Source organism: Saimiri boliviensis, chromosome 13 (assembly GCF_048565385.1).
Source record: "Saimiri boliviensis isolate mSaiBol1 chromosome 13, mSaiBol1.pri, whole genome shotgun sequence".
Classification (NCBI taxonomy): Eukaryota; Metazoa; Chordata; class Mammalia; order Primates; family Cebidae; genus Saimiri; species Saimiri boliviensis.
In genome coordinates this window covers 110,688,792-110,703,180 of record NC_133461.1, presented here as the reverse complement: position 1 = coordinate 110,703,180, position 14,389 = coordinate 110,688,792, and the positions used below count along the sequence as shown (strand labels likewise).

Below are 14,389 nucleotides of genomic sequence, written 5' to 3'. Positions count from 1 at the left end.
ACATACACTAGGTTTATGAACCGGCGTAAATCCTTTAACCTATCAAAACTTCAGTTTCATCATTGACAATATAATGATCATTAGCCCAAAATTCCCAGGATTATGTTACAGATCGAATAAGGTAAAATGTATTATGCATTTAAAATAGTGAACAGTGCATAAGAGATATATAGAAGTTAGCTGTGCTATTATTAGGGTTATTCTCATTGTTATTATCGTAAGTTGTGGTTCAGCAACATGATTTCAATTATGATTATTTGTAATAGTTGGAATGGGCCAGTAGGAAGATATGCTAGAGGTAAGGGCTGTCTTGCAGAATGTCCAACATACGGTGAACAAAGGATGCATATTCCTAGTAGAAGCCTATTCTGGGTCCAATGGTTTTTAAGGGCATATACAGAACAGCTGGCTAGTCCTTTTGCAATGTGTGAATTTTCTCATAAGTAATAAATAAATAAGAGGATAAGGTAAGTGTAATAGACTGCATCTTTTTTCTAGCATAGAAATATGGGATGCTACCAGGGGCAAGCTTTCTCACAAATGAAAAGGCATCCTCACTAGTATATAAGTAGACAAAGAAAGTCAGGAGAACACCTGCAGAATATTTTCCATAGAGCTACATCGTGAAGTGAATCTATCTGTGGAGTTGAAAAGGCAGATAAGAGCAGGTATTTCCTTTCTGCTAAAAACAGAGAGGAAGTACACCCTCAAATCGTCTTTGTGATTTTGATACACCAGGTCCAATAAAACTGACAAAAACTGTCTTTGAGGCCCTCTCTCTGGAAGTAGCTGAAGTGAATGCCCAGGTCATAAGGCTATAGAACAGTCTGTGACTCTGGTGAAAACTTAGAAGTGGGATCAGTCTGCAGATATTCACAGCAAGGCCGTCACTGTGTTTGCTAAGACTCTGGAAAGACAGCTCTTCAGAGGTACACTGAGTTACCTCAACACTACTTTCCCCACGATGTCTGTTACTTTATCATGCAGTTTTACGCAAAGTGTGGAAAGGTGTATGGCATTATTCCAAAAAAAGATCTGTACTTCCCAAACTAGAAAGCATCTGTGCTTCTTTAAAAACACTGATAATATACCATCACAGGGAAGCAGAAGCGGTGAGGTTAAAAGAGAGGGGTTTATTTGAAAAATTTATTATTTTCTATTACCTCCATGAGTAAACTAATTTTTTGCCATAAACATATATATATATTTAATGATTGCAGAATAACAACTGAAACAGATAAAACATAATCCTAAATTATACTCGTATTTTGTTCTCATATAAAATCAGATTGCAAGCCACTAGATTAGCCACAGATAGCACGAATCAAACACCTGAGTTTTGCAAGTGCAAGTCTGTAGCAGAATCTCATCTCCATCCACCACGCCCCAGCACTGCATGCATAAGAGGAGAAGAAGCTGAAGGACATACTCACACGTACAAGACCGATCTGGTGTCTCCCACCTTCCCAGCGTCACCGACCGTCAGGGTGTCATAGCCTCTCTCCAGCTCAAATTCTTCAAAGGCAAGCTTGATGACCTAAATGCAAGGTACAAAACAGTGCCTTAGAACAACAGGCATTTCCCATGACTTTAATAAGTAGAGCAATATCTAGTTATAGTGTTAAATTTGGCTCCTTGATAACAATGTCAAATGATCCCTGAGCTGCTTTAAATAGTTAACATGGATAACTATATTCATTTGATAGCCTGGCATTACAGAATTTTATGAAATTCAAAATTGCTATTACTCCCCAACTTACGTATTTTCACCTCTAAAAAAGAAACAACCTCTACAATACTTTAAGTCAAATATTTACCAAATGTTTAACATTTTCAGTGTTTGAGTGTTTAGATTAACCACTAACTAAATCCACATAAGCAAAAGAAATGTTGATTATAGTTAATGACATGTATTTTGACCATACCCAGAATACCTTGCAATAAATGTTTAAAGTTCTATATGCATCTAATTATTCATATTATTTCATGTAATCATCCATATTAACACCCAAAAAGACTTCATGAGGATACGAAGTTGTCCTATATATTTAGCCTTGCAAAGGCTTTACGTTTTTTGCTTGTTTTTTACAAAGAATACTTTGTCATGATGACCAGCATCATGATATCTGGACAATAATGGTTTATGTTTGGCATGCCAATATATTATAATCTATTAACTGCTTTCTATAGAGCACAAGATCTTTTTCTGCTGAAAGACGAAATTCTTCCTTTGGTGACAAATACCATGATGACGGAAATGTTGGGTTAGAAATCTGGGTAGTAAGGAGAAAAAGGAAAGACGATAAATACATGATGATAATTAGGGGAATAATGGACAAATGACAGATTAGATGGCAGAAGATACAAGCAGATTAGATGATAAATAAATAGATACATATATACATAGATGATGATCGTATATAGGTACATGACAGATAGTAGATAGGTGACAGACTGGATGGATGGATGGGTGGATGGGAAAATGGCAGATTATACACAGATAGAAGGATATATAAATGAGAGAGAGGTGTTATGAGAGATGCAGAGGGTGTGAGAAAGGAAGGTGGAAGGGATACGGGACAGGAAGAACAGAGACCATAATATTGGAAGCACATTTTAAGGGGCTATATTTTAGAAATAAACAAATTCTGAAATAGCGTAGAAAAGTATCAAATGCCTATTTGTTAAGCTTGAAAGAAAACAGTGAGTGGCAACATAGAGAAGACAGATTCCCACTAATACCCAAGTCCATGCAGTTCCAACAGACCCTAAACAGGTGCTTTTCCAAGCAATGCCAATAAGGAATACGTTAAATCTGCTGTTTGAAACTCTTACTAAAATTAGTAACGCAGCCATTATAATTACTTTAAAAAAAAAAACTATTTCAAATTGCAGTGTTTGTATGAATATATTATTTTAGCAATCTGATTTGAAACAGGTGTAGAGGTTGACAACTTGCAAACCAGTGCAAATATTGCATGTTAAACATAGCACCTGATATTTGTATTTCTGTTTTTTGTTTCTCATGAATCTATTTATAAGTGACCATTATCTGATAATTAGAGAATTTTAAAACTGAAGAATCATCGAGACCTGATGGTTTCCTTTGTGATATGCTTACTCAGTCCTGACTTGTTTAACGTTCTGGTGGGAAGCAATGATAATTCACAAATGTTTCGCTGTCATGGTGGGCCGATTTGTAATGGGTACAGATAGGGGTCACACTACATGAATGGCTCTCATTAGGGATGGGAAAAAGGCCATTCTGTAATTCTTTCAAGCCAAGGCAAAGGTAGACAGACAAAGTCTTCCTCAGTAATTCATCTCAGTCATCAGCCGGTCCTGATGTCAAATAAAAATCTTTACTCCATGCTGTTGATGCTCAGTAAAAAGAGAAAATGCAGCCTCAGTCTTGCATAAAGAACTTTCAGTTTGTCAGAGAATATGGCATCTTATGAATATATGCAGCTGTAAAACAGAAATATGTGTATTTTTAACCAAATGAGCAATCCTTTCTTAGTAGAGAGCCAGAGATGCAAATGAAAAGTGAAGACGAAAGGATAATACGTTTAAAGTTGGGAGCAACTTCAGTGACATTGAGCCAAATGGTTTCTTTAGTTCCCACAGAAAATTCACCCTCCTTAGGCCCAGCATGGACTCCCTCAGCTATCCCTAGAGCTGGATGCTCCATATTTCTTTAACGTAATTATCTTATCGTTTTTTTAAGTTCCAGGGTACATGTGCAGCATGTGCAGGTTTGGTACACAGGTAAACATGTGCCATGAAGGTTTGCTGCAGCTATCAACCCATCACCTAGGTATTAAGCCCACCATGCATTAGCTCTTTTCCCTAAAGCACGCCCTTACCAGCCCACTAAGGGGTCCCAAGGTGTGTTGTTCCCCTCCCGGTGTCCATGTGATCATTGTTGAGCTCGCGCTTACAAGTGAGAACATGTGGTGTCTGGTTTTCTTTTCCAGTCATTTTTCTTAAGTCCTGCTTCATGTTTCCTCCTCAGCCATGGCTCCACTGCCCACTCTGTCCAAGAAAGTCAGTCTCTTTGCCAAAATCCTACCTATCCTCTTCCTAACATTCCCTGCGTTGACACTTGGATGCTTTGCTGTTCTGCCTGACCGACAGAGCTCCCTATGAACACTGAGGGCAGACATCATGTGGCTTGCTCGTGGACGGAAGCACTGGCCTCACCCGGTAAGAACTCACTGAACATCAATTCCTCCAGGCCACAGAGCTAGGAGTGTTTATTTGAAATCTTTCTACTTTTTGATATAGGTGTTTAATACTTTAAACTACCCTCTTAGCACTGCTTTCACCATATCTCATAGGCTTTGGTATTTTGTGTTTCTATTTTTATTTAAGAATAATTTTTAAATTTTCTTAATTTCTTCATAGACCATTGGTCTATTTCTTCATTTCCATGTATCAGCATAATTTCTAAAGCTGTTCTTGTTATTTCTAATTTTATCTGTTGTGGTCAAAAAAGATACTTGACATAATTTTGATTTTTTGAAATTTGTTGACACTTGTTTTGTGGCATAACATACAGTCAGTCCTGAAGAATGTTCATTCCATGTACTGATGAGAAAAATGTGTATTCTGCAGCTGCTGGATGAAATGTTCTACAAATGTCTGTTGGTCCATTTGATCTATGGTATAACTTTAATACTTCTTTATATAATTTTCTGTCTAGATAATCTGTTCAATGTTGACAGTAGTAGGATATTTAAGTCCCTATGTATTATTATATTGGGGTCTATCTCTCCCTTTCATAATCTTTGCTCTATATATCTGGGATCTCAGGTGTTGGGCACATATATGTTTATAATTATTACACATTATTTTTGTCTTTGTGTTGTTTTACATTTTTTTCACCTTTTTTTTTTTTTTTTTTTGGCACAGTCTTGCTCTGTCACCCAGGCTAGAGTACAGTGGTACAATCACAGCTCACTGTAACCTCTGCCTTTCAGGTTTAAGCAATTCTCATGTCTCGCCCTTCCAAGAAGTGCTGGGATTACAGGGACAACACACCTGGCCATTTCACATTTTTCTTTTCACTTGCAGTCCATGTTACCTAATATAAGTATAGCTATTCCTGCTAGGTTTCGGTCTCTGTTTGCACGGACGATCTCTTGCCATGTCTTCTGTTTTACTCTATCTGTGTCTTTACAGGTGCACTGAGTTTCTTATAGACAGTATATGCTTACACATTGTTTTTTAATTATATTGTTACTTGGTTAATTCAGTTCTGGTTATTTTGCACATCCTTTGTTCCATTCTCAGGCTCTTCTTGGTTATCTTTGTGCTTTGGTGGTTTCCTGTAGTGATAAGGTTTTACTTCTTTCTAATTCGTCTGCTCTTCCAGTGAATATTATTCTCTTGTGTGTCTTCATGATGGTGGTTTTCATCCTTTCACTTTCAGACTAAGGACTCCCATAGCATCTCCTGTAGGACCATTCCAGTAGTGATAAATTTTTATCAGATTTTCCTCATCTGGGAATAATTATTTTTTTCCAGCTTTGCTGGGTATAGTACATTTTCCCAGATTTTCTGGGTGTAGTATTCTTGGCTTACATTTTGTTTTCTTTTCTCTGTCAGCATTTTCATTATGTCACCCTGTTTTTTCCTAGCCTGTAAGGGTTCTGCTGAGAAATCTAATGTTATTCTGGGGGCTTTCTGATTATATTTGACTTGACAGTTTTCTCTTGTTTATAGAGTTCTCTTTGAATATTTTTTATTATTATATTACTATATCAAATTGTGAATATTTTGGGGGTACATGTGGTATTTTAATACATATATACAAAGTTTAATGATGAAATCAGGATAATTGTGTTATCTATCACCTCGATTTTTTTTTTCTTGGGAAAATTACAAAATCACTACATGAGAAGGAAGAATTGTCTTTGACTTTTGACAGTCTGACTATGACGTTCTTTTGAGAACATCCTTTGCCATTGCATTTATTTGGTGATCTTTGAGCTTCCTGAATCTTAAAGTACCTATTTCTCAAAAATTTGAGAAGTTTTCAGCTATTATTTTATTACACAGTATCCTACACCTGTTCTGATCTCTTCTTCTTCTGGAATTCCCATAATGGGAATATCTGCCTACTAAACTTTGTTTCAAACACATTTTGCAGGCATTCTTTTTTCATATTTATTCTTTTATTTTTGTCTGATTGGCTTCTTCCAAAAATCCTGTCTTCAAGTTCAGACTTTTTTTTTTTTCATTTTGATCTAGTCTGTTGTATAAGCTCTTGATTTTATTTTTTATTGTTATTCACTGAATTCAAGGTTTCTTAGTTCTGTTTGTATAATATCTCTTTGTTGAATTTCTCATTCAGATCATGAATGTTTTCCTGAATTTGTTGAATTATCTATATCTGTTCTCTTGATTCTTATGACGTATCTTTAAGATCATTACTTTAAAAACGTTTAGGTATTTTGTAGATGTCCTTTTCTTTGGGATTTGGTATTAGAAAATAATTTTGTTCCCTTGGGGGTGTCATGTTTCTTGCTTTTTAGACATTTCTTGTTTTCCTACATTGTTTTCTATACATCTGACAAAACAATTGCTCCTAATTGTAGAGGACAATTTTACTAGAAAAAAAACTTTTTCCTGTAGACATATCTCATAGTGTGAGTTGGGTAGTTCGCCTCGGTGTTTATTCTGTATGAGTACTGCAGTGTAGTTCACAGTGTCAGTTGGGTAGTTTGCCTCGGTGTTTATTCTGTATGAGTACTGCAGTGTAGTTCACAGTGTCAGTTGGGTAGTTCGCCTTGGTGTTTATTCTGTATGAGTACTGCGGCGTAGTTCACAGTGTCAGTTGGGTAGTTCGCCTTGGTGTTTATTCTGTATGAGTACTGCAGCGTAGTTCACAGTGTCAGTTGGGTAGTTCGCCTTGGTGTTTATTCTGTATGAGTACTGCAGTGTAGTTCACAGTGTCAGTTGGGTAGTTCGCCTCGGTGTTTATTCTGTATGAGTACTGCAGTGTAGTTCACAGTGTCAGTTGGGTAGTTCGCCTTGGTTTTTATTCTATATGAGTACTGCAGTGTAGTTCATAGTGTCAGTTGGGTAGTTCGCCTTGGTGTTTATTCTGTATGAGTACTGCAGTGTAGTTCTCATGTTACTTATCTGGCTGTAACCAACGTCTGCAGTGTTTGTGGCTGCCTAAGTAGCCTAGGCTGCAGGTGTTTGTGGAAGCTTTGGTACAGCTCCACTGCAGATGGAGACTGCTGAGTGGGCTTGTTTTGGGGTTATGAAGGGGCACATGTGGCAACTCTGCTTCTCAGTGGAACAAGTTTTCTGGGAGTGGTTGGCCTCAGGTGGGCTGGTCCTTGGGTCCCTGGGGAACATGGGTGGGCATTCAGCAATTCCACTGCTTGGGGGGGGGGGGGGAGTGTTCACTGGTGGCAGCAGTACCCAAAAAGCTAGTCCTTGGGTCCCTGCAAGAGGAATAGAGTCGGGGTGATTCTTGGCAGTGGGCCTCAGGAATTCAGCTCTCAGGCCCCAGGGAGCATGCACTTTGGCTCTCTGTGTCTTGAGAGTGGCCTCCCCACCCTGCTAGACCACCTGTGGTATAGTGTACTTCACGGGCTTGAGTGCTGGATTCATGTCTGTGCCACTGGGTCCAGCTGGGGTCATGGCCCTGCATCCTTCTGCTTGGCTGTGGTGAGTTGATGGTTGAGTTCTCAAGATGTGGAGATGCAGGGGTTAGTGGACCGGGGATGTACTCTGGTAGTCGCTCTCTCCTGAATATGGCACCGTGCTGCAGTAGCCTGAGGCCCAGGGAATGAGACAGGAACCCGGCATGAGTTCTCTCCCTGGAGTAATGCAGACATGTGGGCCCCAGGCAGCTCCTTTCCCTTGGTTCGGGGCCTGTGAGGACTGTGGGGCTTTCCTGAAGCTCCGAATGCAAGCATCTGGGGTGGGAATGTGGTCTGCTGGGGATCTCTCACCATCACCCTACAATGGAGAGTCCATTTTTGGCACTCAACAGATCCTATCCAGGCACTTCACTTCCATCTTCATTCTGCCATCTTGAGTTTCCATGCCCTAAAGGGTCTTCGTGACTCTGCTGCTTCACTGCAGGGTTCTCCCCTAGACACTGTACTTGACATGTGCTTATCTACTTGTCATTTTGGTTCTTTGTGTAGGAGGCAAGTGCTGCATACTCTAGCTAGCCATCTTGATGCCTGCTATGCTTTGCATGACTTCTAGACATTTCTAGATGCTACCTCAAGCCAAGGTGTCCCATGAGCATTTAGGGAAGAAAAAAAAAAAAAAAAAAAAAAAACCACGTTGAACTTGGGAGACATTCAGGACTAGACACATATAAATGGGGGTCCCTAACCATAGATGCCACCTAAAATAATAAGACTGTCAGAATGTAAAATGAAGGGGCATGAAAAGAAGAGGAATGCGGATGAGCTGCAGTCTCCTTCATATTTAGAGGTCAAGGACTTGAGGAAGAAACGACAAAGACGAATCTATGGTAGGGAGGACGCCAAGAATATTTTGCGTTGTGAAAATTCCATAGAAGTTAAGATCTTAAGAAGGAGGGAATAATCGAAGGCACTGAATGCTACTAAGAATGTGAATGAGATGAGCTCTAAAATGAGACCTGTGGGCTTGACTAGACGGAGGAAATGGATAACCATGGCAGGAAAGAACAGCAGAACTATAGGGATGGAAGATGTACTAAAGTGAATTGGCAGGCAGAAGGGACGTGAGGAGGTGGAGTAAGTTGTTCTAGAGATGTCTCTGAGATATCTTAACTAACATGGATCAAGAGAAGTAAGAATGTGTCAGAGAGGATTTTTTTCTTTTAATGGAGAATACTGTTGGAGGATAAGAATGATCCAATAAGTATACAGATGATGTTGCAGGAAAGAAATATTGTTTGTATCTATTTTCCTTGATAAAATATTCATTTACAAACAAAATGAAAATATTTCCAAAAAATAAAAAATAAAGCATACTATTTAGTTTCAATTTGTTGAAAAAATTCATTTGATATGGGTCCACTCAAATAAAGAGACCACTTTTCCTGATTCAATTAAACCAAAGGAATCCAAATATATCAACTGATCTCTATTATCTTTCCCTCTGTGCACGTGCACATACGCGCGCACACACACACATACAAACATACACACACACACCTCGAAGAAAACATACTCATCATTGGGTTTCTTCCTTGATAGTATTGTTTTTTATTTTCCCTTTTGATGTCTTCCTTAAACTACATTTGTTTTTCTGAATAACATTTTTGTCAGAAACTGTGATGGAAGAAAAATGAATAGGAGAAAGAATAATTTTCCAAAATTTATAACTGACAACACAATATGAATCAGTACAAAGAAACTATGTCTTGGAATGAGATAATTTATAAGAGCTTTAATTAATAACTGTAGATTTGAAATTAATGGGTTAGAAATGACAACTTAGAACACAGAGGAAGGAACACTGGAAAACTGAAGCTATACTGTATCTGATTCATTCCATTTCAAATTATGTATGAGAAAAAAACGCCTTCCAAGCTGTGAATTTCCTCATAAGAACATGATAACAAGTTTATGTCTGGAAATTATTAACACGGTTGCAAGGAAGAACAATTACACAGTTTTAAAAGAAAGTTCGCACTTAGAAAATAAAAATTAACAAATAATTTTAGTTGTTTTCACCTGAGTTTGTAAGGGTCAATCATTAAAAAAAAAAAAAAAACTAAAAAAACATAATGATAAGGAGATAGCCTGTCCAAATTTATTCAGTATATTTATCTAGCCTTTACCACAGAGATTAAATAAATACAGATTTAAATCTCCTGCAGAAAAACACATAAAACAATCATTGCTGGTGGGAATACAAAATGGTACAGTCACTTTGGAAGATACTTTGGTAGCTTCTAATAAAACCAAACATATTCTTATGAAATAATGAAACAGTCTTGAACCTTGGAATTACCAAGGTTCATGACTGTTTATTTCATAAGAATATGTCACATATTCTTAAACAAACATGCATTACCTCTGTGTGTCCACAGAACCACCTGCACATGGATGTTTACAGCAATTCTATTCAAAATCACCAAAATTAGGAAGCAACTAAGATGTCCTTGAGTAGGTGAATGGATAAACTGTGGTATGTCCATACAGTGGAGTACCACTCAGGGCTAAAGGGAAATGAGCTGTCAAGCCATGAGAAGACATGGGGGAAAACTAAATGTATTTTACAAGGTGAAAGAAGCCAATACTAGAATGCCGCATGTTGTAAGATTTCAACTTTCTCACATTTTGGAGAAGGCTGAACCATGAAAACAATAAAAAGATTAGTGATTGTTAGGGGTTAGAGGAGGGAGGGATGAATAGCAGGAGCACAGAGGATTTTTATGACAGTGAAACTCTCTGTGTGATGTTATAATCGGGGATGCTAATTTTATACAGTTGCCCAAGTCCATGGAGTAAATGACAACAGGAGTGAACCCTGACATGCACTGTGGATTCTGGCAATGCTGCATGAATGCAGGTTCATCAGCTGTAACAAATGCACCACACTGCTGGGCACATTCACACTGGGGACACTGTGCATGGGGGGGTGGTGAGGAGGCACACGGAAAGGATGCCTTCTCACCAACGTCGCTGTGCAAACTGCTCGACAAACAAAATCTAACAAATTAACAAAATACACATAAAAATGTTTAGATCTGCATGCCACACATACCAATAGCTCACAATATACAGTATGACATTACAAAGATTTGATTCCAACCTAGAAAGTACTTTGAACATGAAAGAAAAAGAAAGAAAGAAAGAGGGAGGGAGGGAGGGAGGGAGGGAGGGAGGGAGGGAGAGAAAAGTAAAAAAAAACTGTATCCTTAATTCTGGGATATCCTTGTTTTATTTAAGATGTTTAGCCCCACATATAAACACTGGGAGTCTCTTGTAAACTACAATTCAGTGCACTGCTGTTAAGAAGAGGGCTCACACATTGTTTCAAATATAACTATATGACTATTAGCCTGTGCTGCAGAAGTCAAAGCTGCTAGTGATTCAGAGTAGGAAAATAAAGTTTGCACAGGCAATGATATGTGCAATTCCTCTAAAACACAGCAGTCAGGATGCCATCAGATGGCAGGAAGTCAAGAAACTTGACATTTCATGCTAAAATCTCCCAGATGATCCTCTAAAACTTTAGGTATTACTGACATCCCCACCTTCAGGGTCCTGCCAAGTCCTTCTATCAGCTTTAAATGCTACATCAATTACCGTAATTCTCTTTGTGCTATCCTGCCACAGAGATAATTAGTCTCGGCTCAAGACAAAGAAGCTGGATGTGCCCCATCCATTGGAAAGGACTCCTGAGAAGACCTGGCTTAGTTTTTTTCTCTCCAGTCCACCTGTGGTTCGTAAAACGCATAAAAAGCAGTCTCCCTCTCTCTTCACACCCCCATCGCCAACCACACACACACTTCCTAGCCTCTGGTAGCCACTGTTCAACTCTCTACTTGGATGAGAACAGTTTGTAAGCTTCCACATATAAGGGAGAACATGGAGGGGTAGGGAGGTGGAAAAGAAGATGTTGGTTTGTGGTACAAAAGTCCAGCTAGATAGGCAGAATCAGTTCCAGCGTTCGATAGCACTGCAGGGTGACTATCGTGAACAACAATTTGCTGTGTATTTCAAAATAGCTTGAAAAGAGGAATTTAAATGTCTCCAACACAAAGAAATGATAAATGTTTGAAGTTATGAATATGTTAATTACCATGATTTGATCAATGGCACATTGTATACCAGTATTGAAATGTCACATGTACCCCATAAATAGGTATTATTATGTATCAGTCAAATTTTTTAAAAATCATTTTTTAAAATAAACAAGTACAATCACACTGATAAAAGAGGGAATCTGGGCTTTGCTGCTTACTCAATGAAGAGTCTTGAAAGAATTGTTTAGCCTTTCTTCTGTCTCATCCATAAAATGAGAATGATACCAATTTCCCCACGGGGTTTCTAGGATTAAACAATGCAATGCAGGCAAGGTGTGTACTTCTTGCTGGCATCCAGCAGACACTTTGTCAACAGCAGTTGTGTTCATTATTACCAACATGGTGACCCTTCGTAAAATCCTTGTCATGCCTGCGAGACCCAGCCACATTCTTCTACCAGTTGAAATATTGTTATTTCAAATCTCATGAGTCTTTACAACCAAAGAAAACTCATCCATTCTCTCTGACTCAGCAATTTGTAACTCTTAATTTTATCTAAAAGTGACCTCTTATCTTTTGATTTCCAGACAAATTTTGTCACCTGCACAATTCTCTATTGCAGTAGCATTTTGCTTCTCTTGAGATGTATGGCTTTGACTAAATACTTAGATGCAGAAACTGTGGGTGCTTGAGGAGTAAGGTGAGATTCATTAAATTTCGGGTGAGTAGCAAGTTGGGAGTTGTGTGAAAATGCTAGTGACAAATGTGGCAAGGAAAATTTCTGAAGAGAAACCCATCAAAATGCCAGCGAAATAGTCAGGGATATAAAATATTTACAGCACAACAACAAAGATTAACCAGTGCACCAGGGAAAGCAAGCAAGCAAAGCAGTGATGGAGAAACGGTAAGAAAAAAAAGTGTTGTTTTGTTGCATAAAATGAGAGAATAAGCTAATGGGAATTTCAGGAGAATTTCCATTACCCCTGAAAAAAAACAACTCAAGAATCACAAGCAGATCTCAGTAAATTATTGAAATCTGCTCTCAGATGTATGAAAGAAGGTAGAGGAGGTATTAAAAAATGAGAGACTTGGAATTTCAAAGTCACAATACAATAAGTGATACGGAATAAATCAGAACATTATTTGATGTGACAAAATGCAGCATTAACTTTACATCATTCAACTAAAGATATGTGGAGTGACTGCACTGAAACTCTGAAGGAACAAAAGATGAAAAGATGATGAGAGAAGATTATAGACCTCCAGATGAAAGCAAAAGATACTGAAGTTTGTTGAGAAATAATTATGGGAGCAGAATCAATAATTAGAAAAATAATGGAAGATACACTTATAGGACCGATTAAAGAGCTGAGAATGAAGTTACAAGTGCTTCACTGTGACCCCTGTAAATGAAATGAAGCTGTACGAGAATAATAGGAATACGTCACCTCCCAGAATTAACTAAGAACACCAAAAGAATTCTAGACACAAACCCAGAAGAATAAGCAGATTATATGTGAGGAAATACAAATCAAAGTCAGTTTTGACTTTTTTGGTAGCATGACAAAACCCTAGAAGTATTGGGTCAGCAAGACTGTAAAAACCTGGATGGGATGGAAAACAATGTTTATTCAGGAAAAAGGCTATTTTAAGTGAGAAGGAAGAGAAAATATTTAGACTTTTAAATGTTTCAGATACTGTATCAACACACTTCCCTCACCAACGTGGCTGAAGGGTGAACTTTAAATAAGATTAATTTCAGAAAAGTTACTTAGGGAGGCTTACAAATATATAAAAAAGAACGATCTCAAAAAAGTTATATAAACCAGAAAGGAAGAAGGTTGAATGGATAAAAATACACATAGGTGTATTTATGCTTACATATTAAACAACATAATTAAACAAATGAAGAAAGGCAAGCCAGTTCCTCTTGGGGTTGAGCCACGGGGCTAAGATGTATCCTCATATGGAGGTATCTCATCCAAGACCAGGTGATAGGTGGGGCGGCCAAGACTGGAAGTGGCACCAGGCAGCTGAAACTTGAGGAATCTGAACACCCACAGTCACAGGATGAGCTGTCAGGGAGACTGTCTGGGGGAAGGGGGCACAGGTGAGCCAGGCTCTATGTCTTGTGTCATCTGTCAGGGACACCTCTTCAGTGCCTCCAATTCCATTTCTAGACACCCAGAGGGACGGGGAAGCTTACCGGAGCTTGTAGGCTAACAATACTGGAGGTAGAGTAAACACATGTGTAGAGAGAAGAAGGTGCCGAGTGAGAAAATACTTATGTTCTCACCACTGGTTGTGACTGGAAAGGGGGAATACATCACTTCCAGTCACGCTCTATGGAGCAGCGGTTACACAGATATTTTATCTTTCATTCATTCCTTCATCATTCCTTCATCTTCAGTCATGCCTCTAAATATCTCCATGTCTACCAAGAAAGCATGCTAATACTGTTCTTAGAAAAACTTACACCTGCCTGTTCGTAAGCTTCTGGAATGAAACTCCAAGTATGAGATCCCATGAAGATAAGAAGGGATACGATGACTGATTGCAAAGGAGAATGGGAGAGAATTCAACGAGGTTGCTCATGTTTGGCAGTGATTTATTTCCTTCGCACATGGGTGTTTCTCTTTATGCTTTTTAGTGTCTTAAATTTTAAAA

The 14,389-nt window shown here is 38.4% G+C and overlaps 1 protein-coding gene across 3 annotated transcripts in view; it reads right to left on the bottom strand.

The window, feature by feature from the left end:
- CSMD1 (CUB and Sushi multiple domains 1) overlaps window positions 1-14,389 on the bottom strand; it is a 2,098,967-nt gene that overhangs the window by 582,149 nt on the left and 1,502,429 nt on the right. For all 3 annotated transcript variants that reach the window (XM_003940706.3, XM_074384178.1, XM_074384179.1), the window contains one exon: window positions 1,434-1,537. In XM_003940706.3, coding sequence (XP_003940755.2) covers window positions 1,434-1,537 — 104 coding nt within the window. The remainder of the gene's footprint in view (window positions 1-1,433; window positions 1,538-14,389) is intronic.